The sequence below is a fragment of the Leptonychotes weddellii genome, chromosome 4, assembly GCF_054177405.1.
Source record: "Leptonychotes weddellii isolate Sample4059 chromosome 4, ASM5417740v2, whole genome shotgun sequence".
In the NCBI taxonomy this organism is placed as follows: Eukaryota; Metazoa; Chordata; class Mammalia; order Carnivora; family Phocidae; genus Leptonychotes; species Leptonychotes weddellii.
This window is the reverse complement of record NC_138372.1, coordinates 49,800,092-49,826,659: the sequence shown is the minus strand read 5'-3', so window position 1 is coordinate 49,826,659 and position 26,568 is coordinate 49,800,092. Positions and strand designations below refer to the sequence as shown.

General features: G+C 40.2%; 1 protein-coding gene and 1 long non-coding RNA gene across 4 annotated transcripts in view; one reads left to right on the top strand and one right to left on the bottom strand.

The window, feature by feature from the left end:
- PDE4B (phosphodiesterase 4B) overlaps positions 1-26,568 on the bottom strand; it is a 428,537-nt gene that overhangs the window by 114,617 nt on the left and 287,352 nt on the right. For all 3 annotated transcript variants that reach the window (XM_081818568.1, XM_081818569.1, XM_081818570.1), the window contains one exon: positions 4,144-4,338. In XM_081818568.1, the coding sequence (XP_081674694.1) occupies positions 4,144-4,338 (195 nt within the window). The remainder of the gene's footprint in view (positions 1-4,143; positions 4,339-26,568) is intronic.
- LOC145721286 (uncharacterized) overlaps positions 1-26,568 on the top strand; it is a 92,517-nt gene that overhangs the window by 24,363 nt on the left and 41,586 nt on the right. The window contains exons 2-3 of the long non-coding RNA XR_014144903.1: positions 4,056-4,104; positions 12,312-12,347. This is a non-coding gene — a long non-coding RNA (uncharacterized LOC145721286). The remainder of the gene's footprint in view (positions 1-4,055; positions 4,105-12,311; positions 12,348-26,568) is intronic.

Genomic DNA, 26,568 nt, shown 5'->3' with positions numbered 1-26,568 from the left:
TCTGGCTTAGCTCTGACTGCTCAAAGTGGGCTACTCGCTTGAGTCCTCTGCATACATTTCTGCGACTGCCCTTATTCAAAGATATCAAAATTGCCTATAGACTTAACTCATCCTTTAGCTGCCTTGAAGACACAGAAAATGTCTTATTTGTTAGCAAGTGCCTAAATTTAAGTTTTTGTTAGAAGAAAGAATGAATATGATCCTCATAACAGCTGGGAAGGTAGGCAGAGCAGAGATTAATATCATTATTTTTATTTTTCATCTTCATTTTGAGTCTGTATTTATACTAAATATCCATATGATTTAATCATCCACACTCCCTGGACTTAAGCCTTGGTTCCCCATTTATTAGGCACATTACTTAACTTCCGTAAGCATCAATGTCTTTGTTTTTAAGACAAGAAAATTATAGTACCAACTCAAGTAAGATTATGGGAATTAAATGAGTTAACAGATGTACTTTAAATACTCCCTAGCACATAGAAAATGCACTTTTATTTTACGTGCACTTTTATTTACAGATACTTTAGACACTCTAAAGAAGATTCAATGCCAAAGTCATGATGCTAGTAAGCGTGATGGCTGTAGGTCTAACTCAAGTCTTAAACACCACATTGTACTTTTTTGGTAGCCCATTAATAAACTGGTCTTAAATTCAAGTGAGCAGTTATTAATGCTTTCCCTCTTCGTTCTTAGGTCTTATTTCCCTTGAGTGCCCTCTCTAGAGACCATTTAGTTCTCACACAAATGGTAGCTTTAAAGAGCTCTTTGCCTATATAAGGCTTTGCAAATGGGGTGACCAAATGAAGGAAATATGGATCTTCCCTCCCTGTGGATTTGCAGGTGGACTGTCAGAACTCCATCCTGTTCAGGGTGGTTCCTGCCAGTTTTGAACAACGTAACTGGTCTTACCAGTTTTCAGGACTTCATGTTCCCATTGGGAAATCTGTACCTCTGTGTACAAAGGCAATTACGTTAGAGATGACTATAACACAGGAACAAAAGAGAAATCAGCAGAGTATTGCCACATCTAAGAAAGCATATGAAATTTCCTCAGGGGACCCAATGATGATCTTGTTTTCTTTACTAGAAAGCCTCATTTCAGTCTCTCTTTTGTTGCTAAAAGTTAAAGCCCATTTTCAATTCACATTTTTACTCCTAATATCTTCTCACTCACTCTCCCTGCCTATGTTTCCTCTTACTCTTCTGAAAGTGTTCAGATGAGAAATGTGGAAAAGCTAGCATTGTCTCTACCCTGGGGTTTAATACAGACAGAGGAATTACACAAGTTTTCCTACATAAATCCATGATGGCGCTGTGCTGAATATGAGGAGCTCCTGAGCAGGGAGCGTCCCATAGCCCCCACCCAGTGGCCTTCACATCAGGACTCTAGACCTATCATTGTCCTTCTTTTTCTTGGCTCCATAGGTAGAAGGCAGGAAAAGCAGTAAGAGGCTTGGGGGGTGCTGTTCCTCTATTCATTTCAATTCACTCTGAAGAGTAAGACTCAAGTGAAATACTTGTTTTTAAAGATTTTATTTATTTATTTGACAGAGAGAGACACAGAGAGAGAGGGAACACAAGCAGGGGGAGTGGGAGAGGGAGAAGCAGGCTCCCCATAGAGCAGGGAGCCTGATGTGGGGCCCGATCCCAGGACCCCGGGATCACGACCCGAGCCCAAGGCAGACGCCTAAGGACTGAGCCACCCAGGCTTCCCCAAGTGAAATACTTTTGAGAGCATTACTTCAGTGTAGTTCAAAGCTACTTGTGTGAAACTGGACTTTCCAACATGGTCCTGATAAAATGAAATACTGGAAAAATATGGATATTATTCAAGCTCCTCTTCCTAAACTGATAGATATATAAAAGTTTTACTGGAATGTTGAAACATTTGCAAAATAAAAAATTGTGCCATTTTTATTCACTCAAAGATTTTAATAGATTCTATTATCAGTATCTTTGATAGGGTGATCTTATGTTGCCCACTGTGTTTTCTTGGGAAGGGCTATTCTTTATTATGAAAGTGTGTCCTTTCTAAATTTTTTTTCCTTTTAATTCTAAGAAGTATTTAAAAAAAAAAAAACAGTGAGAATGATACTAGACAACTTACATATACAATTCTTATTTGCCTAAATCTAAAGTTGGCAATGCTATGTAGGTTCTAAGTTAGGGGGAAAATTTTGCTGGTTGGTAAAATTGAAAAGAGGATAAACGGTGAATATTAGGGACCCTACATGCAGAGTCATTCAGAATTAGATGTCTCTTTTTAGAGCTGTAGAATGAGTTGGACTGTAATCTCTAAGGTCTCCTCAAGTTCAAAATTTTCATAACCGTTGGTTCTTAAAAAAATCATCAGAGTTTAATCTGAAATTCAGTTGGAACCTTCTGGGAAGCCTCAGAATGACCCTGACACTCATCATGCTGTTTGGCAAGAGTTTGGGGAACTGTGAGCTGCCTTCCAAAGCTAGTCTTTTACCGGTCAAATGCTATGTGAATGAAGCTCTAATTACTTTCGGCTCACCCCGTTTCCTATGCTCTCCACCTACGACGTCTAGAGAGGTGTTTCTCTTGGTAAAAGAGGAAATTCCAGGTAGACTCAGCCAAGCCCCCATGCCAACCTTGGTCAAAAACATCCTTGGTTCTACATGATGTGCAGCAAAGTGGTTACCTCTCCTCCAGCCTCAGGCACCTTGACTCTGCACTCATCTGTTTTCTACCGGGTGGTAGAGATTCTACTTTGCAGTTTGAAGAACATAGGCAAATAGAATCGAAAAGTTTCGAATATGGTCAGTCTTAGCTACGTCATGGGATATAGCATGGCATACAGTCATGGGATGGGGCAGTTTTCTCAGTCTCTCAGAGGCTCACTTTCATTATCTATACAGTGGAGATAACAGTGGTACCTACCTGACAGGACTGTTGTGAAGATTAAAAGAAATAACACATATCTCAGGGCCCTCATTAAATGTTTCCTTCCACTCCGTAGTAGAGTTATGTGGGTGTTCCTCTTACCTTTCTTATTAACGATAGCCTCCCTGAGAGCATGCAACCTTTCTGAGAATATCTGTTTTTAACTCATTTGTGATTTTTCCACTGTTTTGTTAATCTTTTATCCCCAGAGCCTAGCACACTGCATGGCACATAGGAGAGATTCAGGAAGTATTTGCCAAATGAATGAATACATGAATTTTGGCCCATCCAATGATTGAGACATTTTAGGCCAGGGGTGCATCTGTTAGAATTTGTTGGCAGAAATGCCCTGGGGAATCCTTTCTCACTGGTAGCTTTTAAAATGTCCCCTGCCCCCTTTCATAAGAGAGTGACCCTCTTTAGCTTCTTTCCCAACAGCACAAGAGAGCCCAGTGGAAATTTCCAGGCCGGAGACTTTAGGGAGCTACCAATATTTTTATAACATACAATGTTAAAAACAATTGTACGTGTGCCCAGAAATCTTTTAAGGCATGAATTCTGGCATCCAACTTTATTTGGTTTCAGAAATTTAATAAACGAGTAATACAACCCGTCATTGTTCTTTAAAAATTAGAGATCTACAATTAATAGCAGCAAAACAAAAACATCAGCTCTGTTTAACAGGGTGCTGGAGTGTGTTGTGTCTCACCAAGGAGCCAGGCAACAAGTGGGCACTGAGTTAAGGTTCCAGAGAAGGGACACAGACATGTGGCTGGATGACAGCTTATTAAAGGTCACCAAGCAAAGACCACTGAGAAAGGAGGCAGGTCCCCAACTACTGTTTTTCTTTTTCACCATAGCCTCATGCAAACTGCACATGCTGTGGAAAATTCAAGTATGATTTGCAAAAAGTGTTAATGTTCTCAACCCATAAATGATTCAACAGTTCAGGAAATGAAGCTGAATGACAATTTAAAGAAAAAAAAAAAGGATCAATAACAGACGAAAACTGCACACTGTGCCTGAGATTTTCATACCCTTGGAAAGCCCAGCGACATATTTCTCATGCTGTAGAGCACTAATGTCTTTTAAGGATCATCATCACCTCTGCTCATGTTCACTTTTCTCCTCCCTCCTTCCCACAGGTTAAAGGGGGAACAGTTGTTGTTGCTGCTGTGACAGGTTAAAGGTGAGGTAAGTGTGAGACAGGGGCTACCCGGGGCTAGTACTTACTGCTCGCTTGGAAGTGAAGAGTTTCGTGACATCGCCTTTGGTGACAAATCATAGTCGCTGTCTGATCTGTAGAGAAAGGACTCTCTGCGCTGGCTGTGCCCGGGAAAGGTGGCATGGAGCACCAACCCAGAGGAAGAGCTGGCCTGGGGGTCCAGGGGGCTCCGACCTGGGCAAGGGCCATTTTCCACATCAAAGCTTAAGAGAAAGCAAAAAACGCTGGTCACATAAGCATGGAGGAGGACATCGGACGCACAAACATGGAGAACCAATGTGTGCCAGGCATCTTACATAAAACTTTACATTGTACGAATATTTTCATCTTCCAGACAGCTCTGAGTTGTAGTCATTATTATTCTCATGGTGTACAAAGGAAACAGTCCCACAGAAGTCCAGTCTTTAGTGAATAGTGGAGGCAGGATGTGAACCCTGGAGCAAAGCCCCATGGCCTTTCAGGGGCAAGAGCAACTTGGACAAATTCAGAATAAGAGCCAACCATAAAGTCATTTGGTGATAACAAGCAACTCCAGAGACAGCATCCAACACAGCTCTAGATGTCAGACGCCAAACTATCACTTAAATCAGTCTCCGTAGCTGGGAGGCTTCTTCCTGCCATAAATAAACATCACGATCTCATTAAAGATACAATATGCATATTTCTCAATGTTTCAGGAACAAAGTGCTATCCTGAAAACATTCACTGGCTGTTTAGATGGGAGGCCCAGTCTGAGACTTAATATTCATATGCAAGTTTAACCACAGAAAATGATTTAATTAATCTGATAATGTCAAATTACCCTCCAGGTATGCAGAGGCTTTATCCCTGGAGGAGGGTCTAGCCACTGGCTCCAGCACAGGAGAGCCATTAGGGTTTCCAGTCAGTCGGCTCACCCTAGGAAGGTACCCTCAAGCCCAGATTAGTCGAACAAGCTCTGATCAATGAACACACTGATGCGAGCAGTGGAGATCTTGTCTCTTGTCCTCTCTCTCTCCCCAGCCTGGTATCAGTTAGGCACTGTGTCCTTCCCACACTCTCCATCATCCCCTATGCATCTTCCTCGCATGCACTACCTCCCGTTGCTTTAAACTGCCAGGAACCCTCTTGCCTACCATTTCTCTAGACCACTCACTGGTCTCCAGCACAGCTCTGCAGAGAGGTACTGAAGAAGGTATGAAGCTGGGAATGTTCTCTCCTCCGAGCTAGACCACAAGAGAGGGCTTCCTTCACACTCATCCAGCTGCCATCATTTATTTCTATACTCATGGTCTTTTCTTTCACTAGTTCTTACAACCCGCTGTCTTGGGGTGAATTTTGCTTATATTTCTCTAGTTTACAAATTGCTTTCTGATCTATATGATTCCACTTACCCCTCATTACAACCCTATGAAGTATATAGTATGACCACACTCTACAGTTGAGGAAAATGAGGCTTAGAGAGATTTTAAATACTTGTTCAAGGTTACATGCTCGTACCTTGTAGGATGAGTACTGGAAGACCCAAGTCTTCCAATTCCTTTCTCTACCACCCCAGACTTCTCTAATCACAGCGTATCAGAATGGTTTGCTGGCTAGCTGAGTACAGTTTTTCTTCTGAATTCAAACAAAATTTGTGTTTGGTATGTAGAGAGTCAGTAAGATTATGAGCAGCCTTGACTGTTATCTTGAATGAGGACAGGAGAAGCAGCAAATTACCCTGAAGCTGTAGGTTTCTTTGAGACAGGAAAGAAGAAATAACAGAATGCAAGGTTATAATGCTTCCCTGGAGACCATTCTGAGAAGCTGCTTTTAGCCCACCTACAAACACCAGGTGTCTGATAAGAAGCAGCGGGTGAGAATCTCTGGTTAAAAGGACAAGAAAGAGCCATAACAATCCAATATGTATTTGGACTTCCAAGGCACCAGTGCATGGATTTTCGCAGCAGGCTAATGGTCTGGGATGGGGCTGCCTTTCAAAGACTGCAGGCAAGCAGGCAGGTGGGCAAATCACTCACACCCGCTTGTTTCTCCGCCTGCCTAGAGACAGAGCTATGCTGTAAGCCAGCTACATTGCAGTGAGTGAAACTATAATGAAAGCTGACTTGCAAACTTTCCTTGGGGGAGATCTATACTAGTTGCTGGGCGAAATAAAGAGCTCCTTTGTGGAGAAGGGCTCCTTTGTGCCACCCAGATCCTGTACAACCGGTAGGTCCTGACGTTGGCTCTGAACTCTTCTTAAGGACAAAGAGGGAAGTTCTTAAAAGGTGAACATGGCCCTACAGAAAGCTTAAGAGTGGGCACGAGCTTTGAAGTTTCATGTGCACTCATGTTATTCATTTGGGATGTATCTGTTCAGCCTTGATGGATATTAAAACACTGAAATACTTTTGTAACAGTTGGCAGCCAGCCGTTGCCCCAGGCCCTCCAGAATTTGCTGGTCTCCCCCGTGATGCAGTAACTAAAGGGTTGGTGTCTGGAACAGCAGGGGTCTCTAGGTTTAGCCCTATGGCCTGCGTCCATTTAATTGGTCAGCACCATGCAGTAGCAGTCATTAAATATTATGAATGCGTGTTCCTGTGCTAAAATATTAGACAGGCACCAAGTGGGTACGCCGACCAAAGTCTTAGAACTTTTTCCACTGAGAGTTTCCACCAGGCCTCACTCTGCCCTATGTTCTGCTAGAGGCATTCCTGGTGGGCAGAAAGTTTAAGCTCACAAGGCATTACCCTTAAAGTGGATGTCACAAGGCATTCTATCCCCAGGGTTGGTATATAAGAGGCTTGGTCCTACTGGGTAAGCAGGGACTAGACCTAGACACCAAACTCTCTCTGTACTGTTCCCTTTTGTTTTTGTTTTTGTTTTGTTTTGTTTTTCTTCATTCTTTACCATGCCTAAACTTTAAACTCCTAGAAGAGCTTGCTGGAATTCAGAAGAAGCCAGGGAAGAATTCTGGTGCAAAGAAGCAGTCTCAGTGAGACAAACGGCCTTTCATATTCCCTGGGGCACTGTTTCAAAGCAACCAACACAGATGTACAACTTAGGAACAAACATGAATCACCAACCAGACACCAGCCCCAGTCACAGCAAAATTAGCGGGCAGACATCACAATACATCCCGCAGATCCAGGGTGGGAGGAGGGGTGTGGGCAAGGGGAAGATTGAGGACAGACCTAACAAGCAAAATGAATAGACCACACAAACTGAAACACAATTAGGGAGAAAATGGAATCTGAAATATCAGAAACAAACACATAAATGGGGATAATTCATTTAGGATGAATTATGTGGGATAAATTTTTTGCGCCTGCCTTAATCAGGACACACATTTCACCTTTAGGCTTCTTTGTATTAAAAAAATCATCATAATAGTTTTATATATTAAATAAAACAGACAATAGAGAAAAAAATACCACTTTTATTAGTTTAGTATGTTTCCTTCTGCAAATTTTTTTCCTGTAGGCTTGGATCATGATTTTTTTGTACAAGTATTTTCATGTACTGCGGTTTCTGAAATTATCATTTTCCAGGTCCTGGCACTTAATGGTTCACCCAGACACCGTACCATACTTTCTTAAACATTTTCTTTACTCTTGGCATTGCGCTTATGATCTTAAATAATATTATAGTTGATATCTTTGAACCTACAGCTACTGTAATATTTAGATGAGGTCACTCAGATGTTTCAGATTAAGAGAGGATGTCACTCGTGAGTTTCTGAATATTTCACTGTACTTCCCTGGAAGGGATTGTCCATATGCAGCATGTGGACACAAACAGTATTACCTTTTCTCTAGGTTCGGAGAAAGTCCCAGAAACGGCTCTCTCCTGTCCAGGATTCTGCATGCTACCCTCCCTCATGATTCTGCCTGCTTCTCCCTGCCTGGGCCAATCGCCGTGGGCTGAATCAATGGCTCCTTGTCTAAGACTGAATATTTCAACAATGTTCTCCTGCTTTGTATCTAGAGTCTCAGCTTCTCGAGGCCGTGGTGGTAGCAGGTGACCCTGGGGGTAAGAAGCGGCGCTCCCGGAAAAGGGAAAGCCCTTCTCGTCAGTCTCCAATAAGCCACTACCTTCAAACTTCAGCTCAGGGCACCTCTGCCAGGAAGTCTTCTCTGACAGTGCAGCTCAGAGTTTGGTGTAAACACATGTTCCTCCTCTGTGCTCCCCTCGGCTCCTTGACTGCCATACTTGATCACAGCACGTGCACCTCTCTGCTTAATTCTCTGTTTAACTGAGTCCACTAGATTCTTATGTCCCGGTGAGAAGGGACCCGATATATTACTCACTTTTGCATCCCAGGCATCTGGGTCAGAGCCTTGTAAATAACAGATCCTCAAAAAAATGTTGGCCGCACTGATTAACGAATACTGCGATTTACTGTGAAATGTTTCTCCTCTCCCTTCCCTCTTCCTGCCTGCTTACTCTCCTCTCGGTTCCCACCGACATGGGCTGTTGTTTCTTTCAAATGAGCCTATAGAGATGTGGCAGTGCCTAATATTTGATCAGCCTTATAAGGCGATGATCTAAGAATACAAGGAAAATGAAAGGAAACAAAACAAAGCAAAAGAAAATGAACTAAGACACACGGCTGTGTTCTCCCTGAACGAACCAATCTTGCATCGAAAACACACTGCCTTAGATATTTGAGATGGTGACCTCTACACAAACCCCATCATGGGAAAAGCCCCCCTATGCCACTTTGTTTGCCCTCTTCAAATCTCCTTCTTTTTTAATAAAAGCGAGAACCTTCTCTGCCCCACACTTTCTCTGCTGGAGGTTTCCATTCCCGAAGAATCCATGCAAAGCCAGCCCCAAAGTGGTGCAAAGAGGGAGCCAGCAGATGGCAGAAGACGGCTACAGCTTCCTCCCAAGGAGGCACCTCCCAGCCTCCAGTCAGAGCAGGTGGGGCTGCGTGCCAGTCTCGGAGGGAGAAATGTGACTGAGGCCTTATTCATAAGCCTAGGAGGAAAAATCAGGGATAAAGAACAGAACCACAAGGTATACATGAAACCTTTTATTAAACTAAGAGAAACTCTACTTCCAAGAATTCAAGCTAAGCCAGGTGATTGCAAGAATTGCCTGCAATTGTTTCCAGGGCTGTTGCTTCCTGACCCCCAATTACCTGCGCACACCCCAATTTCTGTGACAAAAACTCATGAAGCAACCTCCTAGGAATAATTCGTTTCTGCATCAGAGGAGACTTTTTCAGCTCAGCCCTTCTCAAGGGGAGTCTCTGGCTTATTCTGATAAATAGCTCCACTGTAAAGATCGTGAGCTCTCCAAAGGAGGTTCAAGCTCACAGGGCAGCAGAGTTGCTCACCACCATTTAGGGAGAGGGCCCTGCAGTCTCAATTTTGCTTTTCTTTTGTAAAAACGTATTCATTGAGTATCGCGTACAGCCCTCAATTTCTACAATTCAGGAAGGCTAATTCTCTCCCTCCCATTTCAAAGACAAGAAAAATGGAGCCTCCAAAATGTGAAACTTCATTTGAAACATTCTGAAGTGTGATCTCCTTTAATGACACCGAGCAGTCTGTGCCCAGGGAGCTCTCCTCCATGTCCCCACCACCCTTCTTGATGCCAGAATCTGCCACGCTGGATTGTATTCCTCTGTTTACCCATCTCTTTCACTCCACTAGGCTGTGACCTTGAAGCAGGGGCTGAGCCTCATCCATTCTGTATTCCTGGGGCCTAGAAGCGAGTCTCACGCCAGAAGGCATATAACCAGTATTTGTTAAACGAATGTGAGGATCTCACAGTTTATATTTCTCATCTGACAAAAAGCTTCTTCTACTTGGAGTAAAACCTCTGGCAGGTGAAGACTTCTGAGAAGTCCCTCGGAGGAGTTGATAGTTCCTCTTTCCCCATTCTTTCCCACCTCCCTGCAGTATCCCAGGAATGGCATCCTGGGAGTTTTGGCTTTTGAGAACTTTTGTGTCTATGTTTGTGTATAGAATGCATGTGTGTGGATGGTGGTGGTGCATCTGTGAGAAAAATGCCAGGTTTCTTTAAAGTTCTGTGGAAAAATATTTCCCACAATTGGACTTGGAAACTAACATCTTCAAATGTTTGCTTATAGTTTCGATAAACATACTTACGTTGGCCATCAGCTCAGCGTGCTATCTGGTCCCTGCAGGTGGGGAAGCTGCACAGGGGTGTGCATTTTTACCCCCAGTGGCAGTGACCCACCTTTATATAATTAATGACGGCAGGCTGCTGCCAGGCCTGATTTTTAAGGAAGGACTTAACTGTGCAAAATCACAGCCAGCGCGATGTAGAGCCCATGGCCTCGCTGCAGGTAGGCAGATCTCCTCTGGCCATGGTTACAGCATAATATTGCAGTTCTGCCTCAAGAATTCAGTTCCAAAGTCTGTGACTTCCCTCCCATAGAAGAGGAAGGAGAATGATGATGTTGGGCTCATCTGAATTCTAGAAGCGGCTTCCCACCGTTTTCTTTTCTTCCTAGGGGCTTTGAAAATGACATTCATGGCAATGATCCAAAACTGCTTTCCCCACAGAGAGGTTTAACCACAGGTAGCTAAGTAATGCTGAAGAGCTCTGGGATTCTGAAGATCTGGCTTCTAGTTCCTGCTCTGTGAGGAAATAACTGGAAAGAAACAAAGACGCCCCATACTCTGACTCCCACACCTTAGTCTTTCCCCCTGAAATGAATGAAGAAAAGAATGAGTGGAAGATCTCTGAGGCCCCTCTGAGATTAGACATTTTGGAGATAGAAGAAGGATTGGTTCTCAAGTGCGGCCTGATGTGATTTTATATTGTTAATGATCATTCATTCAACTCATTCATTAAGTGCCCACTATAAAATAAGGCACTGTTCCAGGCCTGAGAATACCGCAATGTGCAGGACAGACAAGGTCCTTGTGGGGAGGGATGGACAATAAATCAATCAAATAAGGTAATATCAGATAGTGATAACTGCTTTGAGGAAAATAAAACCTACCAGTGTGGGAGAGACTGGTATGGAGAAGAGTGTTTCTTCCATTTGGGTGGTCAGCAGACCCACTCTATAAACCCCAAGGGTGGTCTCCTGCTGTACACCAGGGCACGCCTCTCCCCCCACCCCACTATCTTTCCCAGATGGTGCACTTGGGTTGAGATCTGATAGGGGTAGTGGGAAGGCTGTCCTTGGATTCTTTCCAATTTCCACTTCTGCTCCCTTTGTAACCAAAGACTTTGGTCAGATGATGCTTGTGTTTTAATTTGGTGTCATTTATTAAGCTAGTGATTTAATTTTCCTCCTGCCTGCTCCCTTTCCGAGCTGAGTTAGTTGCTCCATTGTCTCATATAGCTAGACATATATTGATATCTATGTATCTCTACCATAGCACTTGTCCAGCATAATTATTAGTGTCCTGGTCTGCTCCCCAAACTGCTGTGTTCCTCAAGAACACAGAACATCGTTTTCATATTGTTTTTAGCTCATTGCTAAATGCCATGTCTGTCAGAATATGGGTACTTAATAAATGTCTGACGGATATACCAATGAAGGAATGACTGATCTGGGACCAAGGAACTTTTACCAGCTCCCCTTGATGTACTTCTGCAACAAGAAGGGATGTGAGTGGTGTGGGGACACCAAGCTATCTTCTGCTCTCTTCTCTAACTGACCTCTAAAAAGCTAGTTCCACAAAGAAGAACCTGGGGTTTGCTACCAAATATCACCTCCAGCAGAGGGCTGGAATACCTTCCCTGGGGTACTGAGCCCAAGAGAAGGCAAATGGTCCTCTTTGGCAGCAGTCATTCTCATCTCTTGGTGTTGACGGTATCAGAGATAGAAGTGCCAAGAATGAATATTCCTTTTAATGTTCCTTTGGTAGAAAGCTTTAATTTTGCTGAGGAATTTATGTTGCAACCCCTTTCTTTCACTTGTTCTTTCAGATCCTTTCTTGGGTTGTAAACATTTCACAAAAGAAATGCATAAACAAAAATGTAATACCAATACTTCATTTTTCTAATGATTTTATGTGAGTGTCATATTTTTAAAAGCTTTTCTTTTCAAATGCTAAGGAGATTATTTTAATGTGCTCCTTTAATAACTTCACATTGTGTTGTTCCTGTGTTATATGATTTGATGCACAAGGAAAACAGGACCAAATGTAAACAATCTTACCTCATAATTATAAGAACGTTATTTCTAACAAGCTTACAAAGTGCTCTGTCAATCTGTTCCCAGGTAAAAAATGATTTTCAGAAGTATGAATGTTATAAGGTAAGTGTACGTTTCTTTACATGTTCTAATTATCAAACCAACTCTCAGACTTTCATCCACTGAAACCTCCTAAGGGTTAGGATGACTCTTAACAGTAATGGTCACTTTCTGTAGGACAGTGATTCTCAGGAAAGGTAGGGGTCCCCCCAAATGATAATAATTTCAGGTGAGAATGTGTTTTGTACGTGGACTTTATAAAGCATGGGGGAGGGCAGGGCCCCAAGATTGAGAACGTACTACTCTGTGGCACTGCTACTCTAAGTTGCACTTCGGGTGTACCAATTTCCCTCAGCTCAGGATTTTCCAGCCTACGTTTTCCATCTTTTCTAAAAGATTGTCATAGAAGATATTCAAATGGTCTCTTAACAGGTATTAAGTATTCCCATTTATATGTTTGCAGCCCTGCCAAAAAGAAAACCTGTTAATTAAATAAAATATTTATTTACAAATATTGTGTCAGCTTCCAGTAGCTCCAAGGCAAGTGAAATTCCCTTCAAGAGAAATGATCCTGATCTGGGAAAACCAGTTCTTACTCAACCAGTGATGGCTTCCAGGAATTGTTGCCATCTGGAAATGAGTTCTAGAATTCTGCTTGATACATAGTTAAAATATTATTGATAGGTGGTCACTTTGCTTGTTGGTATATGTTCCAGTGATGGGGGACACATTAAGCCCATGAGACATGAATTTCACTTTCGGATTGATTTCATTGTTTATGACTTAGGCCAGCAAACTTGAATTAATTTTAGTCTTTTGTCCAAACCTTCCCCACCCTCATCCACTTACTCAACCAGTCTCCCTCACTGTGGTAAATGGACCTGCCATCTACTCAGTTAAATGATCCATGATTGATCTCCTTCCTCAAATTCCCTTCCTCTTCTTCAGTTGGCCAAGAAGTTCTATTCATCCTACAACAAAACTATACACTTCATTTTTGCTGCCACCATGATTTCAGTGCATTAAAATCTCATTTGAACTAGAATAGCCACCCTATGAATCTCCCTGCTTCCACTTTCTCCCCCATCCTCCAAACTCTTCTCCATATAACAACAAGAGCAATCTCTTAACATAAAAATCAAATCATGTCATTGCATTTCAAATAAAATCCAACCTCCTTACCATGGATTACAAGTCCCTATATGATCCGGTCCCTGCCACCGCCCCTCCAACCTCATTTTATACCACACTCCCCTCTGCTAAGTGTGATTCAGCCTCAGGGGCTTCCTTTCTGTTCTAGGGACTTCCCGAATCCTTTCCAATCTTAGCAGTTTTGCATGTGTGTGTTTTGTTCACTAGTATATTTTATTTGCTTTGAACACTCCCTGGCTCACAGAAAGTACTAAAGAAATATTTGTTAAATTAATAAATAAATGCTGGTTTCCCTGCTTGTTGTCTCCTCTAGTCTTTGCATGGATGCCTCCTTCTCATTCTTTAAGCCTTGGATTAAGTTAGCTACTAAAAAAAAATAAAATAAAATAAAAAATTCCTTTCCCAACTCATTATTTGTGGAGGGCCCCTTATCTTCATAGCACCTATTTCAACTTTTTGCTACATCTATTTGTAAGCTCATTATTTTTTAATTGTCTTCCTCTGTCATAAAACTCTAAGCTCCATGAGGGTCATCTGTTGTATTTACCAATGCATTAACTAGTGCCTAGCACTGGGCCTGGGACATACTGTTAGTTCTGACTAATGTCTGTTCAATAGATTAATGAAAAATAACTGAGTGTATAAGTGTATTAAACACTAACAATCACCTCAGTGATTCCTAGCAGATCCATCTTATTGCTATTTGAAAATAGATACTTCTTTATTAGGAGAAGAGTTCATTTACTGACTTCCTGTCATTGGGACAGCTCCCATACTAATCCTAAGGAAGCTCAAATTTAAAATATCAGTTGATTTAAAAACTTGCTATAGCATTTTTGTGTGTGTGTGTGATTATGACTTGGGCTTATTTCAGAAAATGAGACTAGTTTTCAGATCAAGTTTCACAAGCCATTGGCCTTTCAGAGAGAGCTGCAAGGAGGTGCTGAGGTCTACGTGGAGGCTGCATCCCCAGTTCTAGGGGTTTGAAATGCCATTAGTTAATATTTCAAGAACTTCATATTTTTAAAAATAATTTATACTCTCTTGAGAATGAATAGGCTATGCATCTTTTTGGTGGAGGTGGGGGGCTGGGAGGAATGGCAGATTGGTTTGTTATAGATTCAAAAAATAATCATAAAATTGGAAATCATTGCCTCAGCCTCCGGTCTACTGAGCACTTAATAGTGTTTTACATCAGTTAACATCTGGCCTCCAAATGTTGTCAGTCTTAAACACTGAATCTGCAGACAGCCTGGCATTTGAGTTTTAAATGTGTTCTTTTGGGAAGGAAGGTGGGGTGAGAGAAGGGGGGATAAGAGAAAGTACAGGTGGAAAAATGAGATCCTAGAATCTTTTCTCCTTGACTCAGGCAGTAAAGCTAAAAAAAGTTACACATTTTTTCCTCACAGGTATGGAGCACTTACAATGTGCACGGCCGTGTATTCAGTGTTTGGTATATATTAACTTGTTTCATTGCTATAGTCACTCTGTTGGGCAGCTGTTCATTTTATTCTATGGATGTGAAAACCCAAGTTCAAAGGGTTTAAATAATTTGCTGAAGATTACTCAGCTATTAAATGGCGTATCTTCGATTCAAACCTGGAAACCCAGTTTGATTGTATCCGTTAACAGATCAATCAACTCACCCACATCAGTAAACATCTGCTCAGTCTTTCCTCTTGTGAGCGTAGATAAATTTTCATGATTGTATCTGAAACCAAGCCTTCTGTTCTGAATCCTGCCCTTTCTCCCCTACTCCTAGACTGTGCTACTGCATCATCATTTTCCATTTTGCACATTAGCAAACAATCAAACTGTAAAAATTTCTATCTAAAACAAATCAACCCACAAACAAAAAATAACCACCAAAAAGACTTCCACCAGACATATGAAAGTTGAAAGAATTCATCACCAGCATACCTGAAGTCTCAGAAACATTAAAGGAAATCCTTCAGGCAGAAGGAAAATGATACCAGATAGAAATCAGTATCTATACAAAGGAATGAAGTTTTTGGTTTCTTTTAAAAATCTCTTCAAAATACAACTGACAAGAAGAAATAAGAAATAATAACCATGTACTGTGAAGTTTATTATGTACATAGAAGTAAATCACATGATAGACAATAAAAGCACACCGGCAAAGAAGGGAGAAATGGAAGTATATTGTGGGAAGGTCATTATACTATATTTGAAGTGGTATAATATTGCTTGAAGGTAGACTGGGATAAGCTAAAGAGCTACATGAGAAACACTAAAGTGACCATTAAAATTAAAAAAATGAAGAGCTTTACCTAAGGAAATAAAAAAAGGAAGCATAAAACACTTAATTATCCAAAACAGCAGAAAAGGAGGAAAAAGCATAAAATGGACAAATAGGGCAAATAGAAAACAAATAGCAACATGGTAAATATAAACCTGACCATGTTAATAATCCCTTTAAATGTAAACAGCCTAAACACCACAATTAAAAGGCAGACATTTTCAAGATGGATAAAAAAGTATGACTCAACATTAGGCTGCCTGTAACAAGCCACTTTAAATATAAAAACACAAGTCAAAGGAAAAGGAGTGGAAATATATATACCATAATAACACAAATCAAAGGAAATCCAGAATGACTATATTACTATAAGAACAAGAAGATTTTAAAACAAAGAATATTATCAGGAATAGAAGGTCATTTCATAATGATAAAGGAGACAGTTGGTAAAGAGGATATAACAATTCTGACAATTTATGCACCAATATATGAAACAGTTTCAAAATACAAGAAAAAAAGAAACAAAAAGAAAAGCAAAAAAGGACAAATAGAAAAATCAAGATGTATAGTCTCAATAATTGATAAAATTAATAGAAACCCAATAAGGATATAGAAAACTTGAATAGCGCTATCAATTTAACCTAACTGACATTGATAGAACACTACACCTAACAGCAGCTGATGACACATTCTTTTTAAGTGTACATGGAACACTCACCAAAATAGACAATATTCTAGGCCATAAAATAAGTCTCAATAAGTTTCAAAAAATCCAAGCCATACAAAGTATGTTCTCTGATCAGAGTGGGATTAAATTAGGAGTTAATAACAGAAATATCTCTAGTAAAGCTCCAAGTGTTTGAAACTAAAATTCTAAATAACTCATGGGTAAAGACAAAATCAAAAGAGAAATTAGAAAGCATTCTGACTGACTGAAAGTGAAAACATTACATATCAAAATCTGTGGGATGCAGCTAAAGCAGTACTTATAGGTAAATCTATGGCACTAAATGCCTTTATTAGAAAAGAATAAAATAAATGACCTCAGTTTCTAGCTTAAATTAGAGAAATAATAGCAAATATACTTACCAAAGTAAACATGAGGGGAAAAAAGATAAGAGTGGAAATAAAATAGAGGGAGAGAAAGAGAGACAGAGAAAGAGAGAGAGAGAGGGAATCAATGAAGACAAACAGGTTCTTCGTGTAAACTGCAACTGACAAACTTCTAGTCAGATTTACCAGGAAAAAAAGGGAAGATGCAAAATAAGAATATCAGGAATGAAAGAGTAGACATCAGTACACATTCTAAAGATATAATAAAGACAATAAGGAACCATTATGAGCAACTTTATGCCAATAAATTCTATAACTTAGATGAAATGGCTAAATTCCTTGAAAAACACAAACTACCAATGCTCACTGAAGAAGAAAGAGGTAATGTGAATGGCCTATATGAGAGATAACATGAATAGGCCTATAAACCTATTACAGAAATTGAATTTTTTAAAGTTTAAATCATTCTCACAAAGAAAATTGCAAGCCCAGATGGCTTTTCTGGTGAATACTGCCAAAAATTTAAAGAAGAAATAATACTAATTCTACACACACCTTCAGAGAGTTGAAAAGGAGGGAATACTTTCCAACTAATTGTTTAAGTCAGCATTTCTCTGAAAAGAAAACCTACAGATCATTTTCCCATAAACACACATGAAAAAATTCTTAAAATTATAGTAAATCTAATCCAATAATATATAAAGAGGTTGACACATTATGATCAAGTGGGGTTTATCCAAGGAATATAAGGTTGTATAACACTCAAAAAACAATCAATGTAATTCACCATATTAATATTAAAAAAACTATGATCATCTTAGTAGATGCAGAGAAAAATATTTGACAAAATTCAATATCCATTTCTGGTAAAAACTTCTAGAAAACTAAAAATAGAAGGGAAATTTCTCAGCCAGGTCAAGAGCATCTATGAAGAAGCTATATCTAACATCATACTTAAGAGCGAAACACTGAGTTACTGCCCCTTGAAATTAGGGAGAGTAAGAATGTCTGTTCTCACCACTTCTACGGAACATTTTACTAGAAGTTGTAATCAGTATAGTGAGGGGGAAAAAAAGATATAAAAGCATCTACACTGGAAAGAAAAAAGTAAAATTGTCTCTATTCATAGATGAAATGCTTGTATATGTAGAATATTCACTGCAGCTTTGTTATAGTAAAAAACTGAAAATAATCCAAATGTTAACAGGTGAATAGATGAACAAATTGTAGTTGCATTCATACAATGGAATACTGCTTAGCAATAAAAAGGAACAAACTATCAATACCTGCAACAATATGGACTAATTTCAAACTAATTGTTCTTGGGTAAAAGAAGGTAGATCAAAAGAGTACATACTGTATCTTTCCATTTATCTAAAATGCTAGAAAATAAAACTATAGTGACAGCACATTAGTGATTTTTGGGGGGTAGAGCGGTGGTAACAGGAGGGTTGGGAGGAATTGCAAAGGGAAACTTTTGGGTTTGATGGATATGAATTATCTTGGATGTAGCAATGTGAGAGTATGTGTTGAGAGTGTGTGCCCAAATTGTACATTTTAAAAAGCAACCATACTGCATGCCATTTATACCTAAAGATTTTTTTAAAAAAAGATGTGATTACTTCTTGCTATCCTCAAACTATTGCCTTCTTTCTTTCTTTCTTTCTTTCTTTCTTTCTTTCTTTCTTTCTTTCTTTCTTTCTTTCTTTCTTTCTTTCTTCCTTCTTTCTTTTCCTTCCTTCCTTCTTTCTTTTTTTTTGCACTCTTTTAAAAGTAGAATTCTTCAAGAAGTTTTTACTTGCTGTTTTCACTCCCCCAACATCTCTGTTCTTCTCAGCACACTATATTCAGGATTTGGTCCACAGCACTTCGTAGGAAATCCATCTTGCCTAGATCATCAGGGTCCTACATCTTGCCCAAACGAACGGTCAGTTCTCAATCACCATCTTTCTCAAAGTGTCAGGAGCATTTTACACATTTATCCTTCTCTTATTTTGATTTTCAAGATACTACCTTCTCCTGGTTTTCTCCCTATTTCATTGGCCTTATCCTAGGGCTTTCATCTCTCCCCAGATTCTACATGTTGGAGAATCTTGGGACTCAGCTCTCAGCCCTGTTTTCTTTATCTATACTCATTTCCTAGGTGATCTTATCATTGCGTTTATCATGGTATAGAATACTGTCTGTTCACCAATGACTCCCTAATGTGTTTAAAACGATGACAACTACAGGAAGAATATGATGAATGGTCAACAGGTTCATAATCTGACTAGATAGAGCTGAAAACCTCAAGAACAGCCAAGGCAATTTAACGAGTAAAAGCTTGAAAATGTGGGATGAATGCCAGGTGCTGTCACAGAGGCTCCCAGACTGTGCTTTCCAGGGGATTCAAAACACTGTCTGCCCTGCCTTTGTGCATCACTGTCCTCAGCTCTGGTGGTAATTTTATGTAAAATGCATCCAATTTCTATAAAACTACTTAGCATTGATTTTGCATCTGAAGAGTTTTAGAAACGTCAACATTCCAAAAATAAATGGTATCATGATTCTATTAGAGCTCAAGCAAAGTCTCCAGGCTTCACTGTTCTTTGCCATTATTTTTAGAAATGAAATCTTCCTGTAATCTAAGTCGATGCCTCTGAGCAGGTCACAGCTTGCCCTTCATCAGGGTAGGCAGCCCTTCTTTTCATTCCCTAAAGGTGGGACCAGTCAATCTTAGGGGATGACCTCCACATTACAGTATCGTTTGGGAACTATGAGGATTCTTTACCTCACACTTGGCCTTCATGGAGATTTAAGGAAATCACTAGGACCAGCTTTAGCTTTTCTTTCCACAGCAACCTTTTCAGAAGAGGTATATAGCATCAGTGTTTTGAAGTGAACAGAGAAGTCCTTTATAACTAATATGAATTCATTTTCTTCTTCAGATATCAATTCCTATTCATGCCTTGTTATTTTGGAAAGAGCATTGTTCCTTTACAAATCCATCTTTTCAATAACAGAAATAATGATTGCCTCCAAATATAAGTAGTTGAAGAAACCCATTTGCAAAGTACTTTCTTCCTTTCAATTGCTTTTCCTACAATCCTGTCTTTGGACTGACTCACTCACATTTAAACCAGTCACTTGAAGGGCTGATTTATTTGCTAGAGATGTCCCCTGAATATTTTGTCTCAGCTCTGTCAGTAATCCCATTTCCTCATTTTATCTTCTCACAACCAATTCTTTCAACATAGATTTCCTCTTTAATACTCAATTATGTTAACTTACTGGTAAATTACTCAAACATCCACCAAAACATCAGTTTCAGTAATCAAAAGGACAGAGGGCTCTTCACAAGGTGTTTTTGACTCAAATATTTCTGACTCATGGATGGATGTACTATGTTCTGTGCCACCTCAATAATGTGGCATTACTTGGACAAATAAAAAACACCACCTTATGCAGCCTAGCTGTTTCTTGCATGTTTTCTTCATAATTTTATAAGTGAGTCACTTCTTCAGTATTCTTCAAATGATTTTTTTTTTAATTGGCAGCACAAAACACAAAGTGTAATCTAACCCTCCTATGGCAAAACCTCTAATTCATCACTACTGCAGACAGAAAAAAAGTTCATATTCCTCTGTCCAATAGTCAAGGTCCTAAGGGTGTGATTTGAAAGGGTGTGCCCTTGACCTTCTAAGCATATGTGCTAGGATCTCTGATATATACTCTAACAAAGCTAAAATATACACTTTCCCAGAGTTATACTTACTTTTGAGTTAAACTCACTTCTGTTAACGCTCATCCTATTTCCTCTAGAATATCCTTTCTGACATTTCCACAAATCTAAATCCATGTGTGAGCAAGGGACAAGGTGGGGGATAGAAAGCACTAGAATTAGGGAGAATTCAGGGGCTCTAATAGGGGAGCAACTGTCTAGATACTGTTAAGCTGCCCTGTGGGGTCAGCCCCATTAAGAAATACTTAGAGTGACTCAAAGGCTCCTATATAGAGAGGGAAATGATTGCCCTGGCAAAGATCTGCTTAGAAGCAGTTTAATGTAATGCATCGGGTCAGGCAGAGGCTTTGGAATGAGGCAGATCTGGGTCTGAATAGAAGCTCCGCCATTTGCCAACTAAAGGGCCCTGGATTTAACTCCCCTAAGCCTTAGTTTCCACATGTGTAAAACAGTGATAGAAGAGAAAGCTAAAGGCCTGCCTTGAGGATGAAATTAAATAATATGTGTAAAGATTTAGATGTTTGGCTCTACAATTCACTAGTCCTGCCAGTGCAGAACAAATGCAATAGAACAGAAATGGCAGTATGCTTTAGTTAGACAGAGGGCCAGAGATTTTTACCTGCCCCCATTCCTGAAATGGAATTCCCCAAGATCTGTAGATATCACAGAGCAGACCCAAAAGTTCTTGTGCGGCCCTGGGAAGCAGTTGAGGTGTGGAGTAGGAATTCCCCTAGGTCTGTGTGGGAGTGCTGGGCCCCCTGTAACAGAGGCTCTGGGGAGGATGGCCCAAAGCCAGGAGGCTGAATTGAGTCTTGGAAGATCAGCAACTCAGGAAGAGCCAAACTGTGGATGACAGGCACTGAACTGGCTGCCCCAGAGGCTCACACAATCTTTGTCTCCTACTCTATTTTGAAGATAAGAGTGTCCAACTGACAGTTTTGGCCAATGATATGTAGGCAGAAATCTCTGGGGAAGGTGTTCCTTCCTAAATCTTGGGTCAGACACATGAAATTTACATTTTTGTAGGTTAAAAATAGTTGGAAGTCAGATATTTCAACCCAGAGAAGACAAATCTTACTCCCTAAGAGAACTCTATCCTTTGCTCCTTGTTCTTTCCTCTTTATTTTTCTGTTTGGAGCGGGGGACTCAATACACAATGAGTATCAATCTAATGGCTTTGAGGATAAGTACCATGGTGGCAGAAAAGATGATAAAAGGATCCCGAATCTCAGGACAGCAGTGAGTGACATGAGGCCCTGGACTACCTACCCCTGAAATTCTTGTTGTATAAGACAAACACAGTCCTAACTGTTTAGCCACTGTGGTAGGTATCTCATTTGCAGCTAGAAACAATGCTAATTGATGCCATGGTGCTGAGTTAGCAAGCAGAGGATGGCTGGACCTTTCCTGAGTGGAAGAACGGACTCCAGAGAAATTGGCTTCAGGCAGTATAATTTCTCTGGGGATGACCAGCGCATCTGGAGTAGAAACAAACCTTATGTTGTCTTAGAGGCAATATAGTACGAAGCCTTTCCTGGAAAAGACAAGAAGGGAAAAGGAAGGGGAAGATAGGGAAGGGAGGGAAAGTTAAAGGAGAGAAGGGACACAGTACTAGGGAAGCTGCAATTTTAAACAGATGGTAGGTTAGCAAAGATATCTGATGGAATTTCTGGGATATTTGAGTGTCAAGCTAAGGAAACAGGAAGTGAAAAGGTCCTAAAGGCAAAAACATGCTTGTGTATTTGAATATTAGCAAATAGGCTAGTGTGGCTGGAGCAAAGTGAGTGAGGGAGAGAGGAGCAGGGGATGAGGTCAGGGGGCCATTTCTTAGAAGGCTTCCATAAAGCATGTGTGAGAAAGACAGGGACCAATGAGAACTGGGAGGCTTTATACTTGAGCAATTAGGATGCCCGGGACGCCATCATCTGAGATGAGGAAGTCAATAGAAAGATCAGATTCTGGACATGGGGGTAAAGATTAAATCATGTTGAGTTTGAGATGACAGACATCAAAGAAAAGATGTCACATAACAGCTGGATATAAGAATCTGGAGAGAGACATATTTCAGGCTCATATGAATGTTTCCTAGATTGATAAGTCAGAGGTAGTCTGTGCAGATGTGCACATTTTTCAAAAAGTGAAAAATAAATTTGTGTTTTCATCCATCTGTTCTCAGTCTCTTTCCTGTATATTGATATTTAGCCAATATGGTTGATGTGAGGTGTTTGGGGAAGATGAGGTGAAATAATGTATACAAAGGGCATATCTCAGTATAGATACTCAATAAATAGTACCTAATATATATTGTGTACTTATATTTTTCCAGAGATTTTGTTAAGCACTATGCATAAATCCACTTATTTAATCTTTATAATCAACTGATAAAGTATATAATATTTTAAACTCATTTTATAAATGATGATACCATGGTTCAGACAACTTTAAGAATCTTGCTCAAGGTCACAGAGCTGGTAAGCAGAACAACCTGGATTCATACAAAGATCTTTTTACTCCTGACCCAATGTTCTTAACCTACATCTACTCTAGCAGAGTTACAAACTCAGAAGCCCTCCGGGGTAATGTAAATTTATGCAGTGACTCCTATATCCAATGCCTACTCATAATTTACACATTAGTGTCTAATAAGCACCTTAGACTCCACATGGCCCAAACAGAATCCTTTATTTTTCCAACTAAATGTGTTCCTCCTTCATTCCTTCAGTTTCCCACATCAATTAATGACATTGTTCATCTGCCTAGTTGCTTAAGCCAAAAACCCAGGAACTGGCCTTGATTTCTCTCTTTCCCTCATCTGATGCATCCAATTCATCAGCAAGGCCTAATGGCTCTATTTCCAATATTTATCCCATATTTGTATAGTCTGTTCACATTCACAGTTCCAACTGTCATTTCAAACTACCATTATCTGGATTTTTTTCAGTAGTCACTGGTTTTCTTATTTCCAGTCTTGGCCCCTAGAACCTATTTTACCTACAGAAATCAGAATAAACTTAAAAAAAAATAAACCAGACCATGCTTTAAAATCTTCTACAGCTGTTCATCACATTTAGATAAAATCCAGCATCCTTACTAGAGCCTATAAGATTCTCCCTAATCTGTTCTCTGCTACCTCATTTTAAACTAGTCTCCCTCTTATTCATATTTTTTAAGACTCTATTTATTTGGGAGAGAGAGAGAAAGAGAGAGAGAGCAGGGGAGGGACTGAGGGAGAGAGTCTCAAGCAGACTCTGCACCGAGTGTGGAGCCCGACACGGGGCTCGATCTCACAACCCTGCGATCATGACCTGAGCGAAATCAAGAGCTGGCCGCTTAACTGACTGAGCCACCCAGGCGCCCCTCCTTATACTTTGGTTGCACTGACCTTCCTTTTCCTTGAACAAAGCAAACTCTTCCTGCCACAGGGGCTTGCACTTGCTGTTGACTCTGCTTACCTTCCTCTGTCCCTGGTTCTTCATATCATTGAGCCCTCAGAGCAAATATCATCTCAGGAAGGCCTTCCTAGTCCACTCAATCTATACTATCTCCTCCCACAAACACTACACATCACATCATCTTATTCTATTTGCTTCATTATTTACTTGTCATTATTTGAAATTTTTTTAATTAATTTATTTCTTTGCTCATTTTTTTTAAGAAAGACTTTTTTCTACTTTAAATTCAATTAGCCAACATTTAGTACATCATTAGTTTCAGATGTAGTGTTCAATGATTCATCAGTTGCGTATAACACCCAGTGCTCATCAGTCTCTCTCCCCTAGAATGCAGGCCTCATGAGATCTGAGATCTTGCCATCTCTTGTTCCCTGCTATATCTCCAGGGCCCAGTACAGTGCCTGATACACAGAAGACCACCAACAAAGATTTGTTAAATAAAATTCGTTGATTATAAGATAATGGGGAGTAATTGTTGAGGTCTTAGTGAACTGGATGCATCCTCAGCTTAAAGAAATGTAAACCTAAATTTCTTTAAAATACTTTGTTGGCCAAATCAAAAGGTCTGTTAGAATTTATAATCCCTGCACTTCACCACTTCACCTCCTGACCCACCCTCACTAATTCCATAAGGTTGAAGACCTGAAAACTCACAAACAGAATGACACTGAATTTCAGTATGCAAATGAGCAACTTCTTCCCAGCAAAATATTTGCCTCCTAGATCTGTAGTGATTTCCCCAACAGAAGAAATCATTCAGCCACCTAGTTTTTCTTTAAACATGACACATACAGTGAATGAATTACTTCCCCTTAGTGGGAAGTTTATTGATGGGAAATGTTACAAATCTATGAAAAAAAATTTGTTTTCAAATGAAAATAAGAGACTAAAACCTCCAATCACCAGGAAAATGAAGTAAAACTGGAGACTCAAGACCAGTATGAATTAACCTAAGTTAAACAGAGGGTGATTTTTAAGAGATTTCATAGCTAGGTTAAGCATCAAATAGACCTTTTCTGGTAGCCAGGCCCAAATACTCAGGTTATAGTTTTTAAAACCCAAATCTAGATTAATCCTGGCTGGAACTGTACATGTCTTGCTTCAAAGCCCATCAGAAGGGAGCTGGTGTATCTGTACCCAAGGAGGGAGAGGCCTTCTTCACTTAACTCAGTTCAAATCCACTTGATGAATGTAAAGGAACTCATTTCACTCAGGGTCTCACATTATAAAATGTGAGGGTAGAAAAATATTTAAGCTAACATTAAGAAGGCAGTAGTTCTCAGAAATATTATGTACTGAGTAGAGTAAGATGAGGATTGATAATGCACTATAGGTTTGGAAAAAGGGAGAATACAGATGATGTGGTTTCTATTTGAGGATAGTTTGCTAAAGCCTGATTGAAGTGGGTTGAGGTGAGAATGGGAGGTGAGAAAATAAAGACAACCTTCTAAAAAGTTTTGCTGGGAAGGGGAGGGCAGATGTGAAACAGTCATCGGCGGGGGCCTGTGGAGTCAATTTGGCTTCTTTACTGTCATGCTCGAGTGTCTGAGAGATGGAAGAAATGATGATCAAGGTGAGGGAGGAGAAATACAGGTGCAAAGTCCTGGAGGAGGCAAAACAGGATGGGTTCCAGGGTGCAGGGGAGAGGCTAGAGTTTGGGAAGTTACATGAATTAGCTCTCCTGTGATTTCTTCTATTGTCTCAGTAAGAGTGAGATAGATGACTTTGGTTTGGTAGGTTTTAGGAGAGAGGACCCGGCGTGAAATAGTTGTTTTAAGAGAATAGGAGAGTGAACTGACATGAAATACACAGTAAAATTGCTGAGTAATACCGACCACTCATCTGAGATTTGCAGTCATTAATTTAGAATGAGCTCAAGGAGCATGGCTGAGTATTTTTCTCTAGTCATGTCCAGCTGCTCTGTGCTGAGGCTGAGTAGGTTAAGAGTTGGTCTTACCAGTTCTAAAATGTGGCTGGTGAGTAGGGCAGGCACCTAAGGGTATTTATAAGGGAGGAGTTTTAATGTAAGTCCTGAAATCTAAGCTGGGTAAGGAAAGAGATCGGGGCTATTTGGGAGAAGAGTTGAGGGAAGTAAGGGACAGTGAAAAGGTGATAGGGTCAGTGAATTGGAAGACATCATGGGGTACAAATCTAAGCAGTGAGAAACAGAAAGAAGAGCTGGAAGGATGGATAGTAAGAATCTTACAGTAGGACACTTAACATCAAGATTTCAGAGATGGTTCAGTCATTGCTAACTAAAAGATCTAGAATAAATGGGAGAAAAGATGCTTAGCTGGCTTGGAACAAAAGATTATTCAAAGTGACAGCAAAATAACCATAAGACAAGAGTACTGAATAGATCGTCTGCATGGATATGGAAATGATACCAAATGATGACACAGTTTCCTAGTGGAGAGAAAGAGTGAGTCAGGTGCTGTAGTATTCAGTGAATTAGAAAAAGTGACCCAGAGGGGGATGGATGACTACACCCAGGAGGGATAGTGGGTGGTATAGTCTGATGGCATGTACTTCAAAGGAGCCAGCCTTTTGCAAAAGAAGGGCAATAAAATGGTCCCTAAGTAGCAATGAAAAGTAAGGACAACCCCTCCTCTACCTTAGGTCCTACAGTGCATAGAATATGGGAGA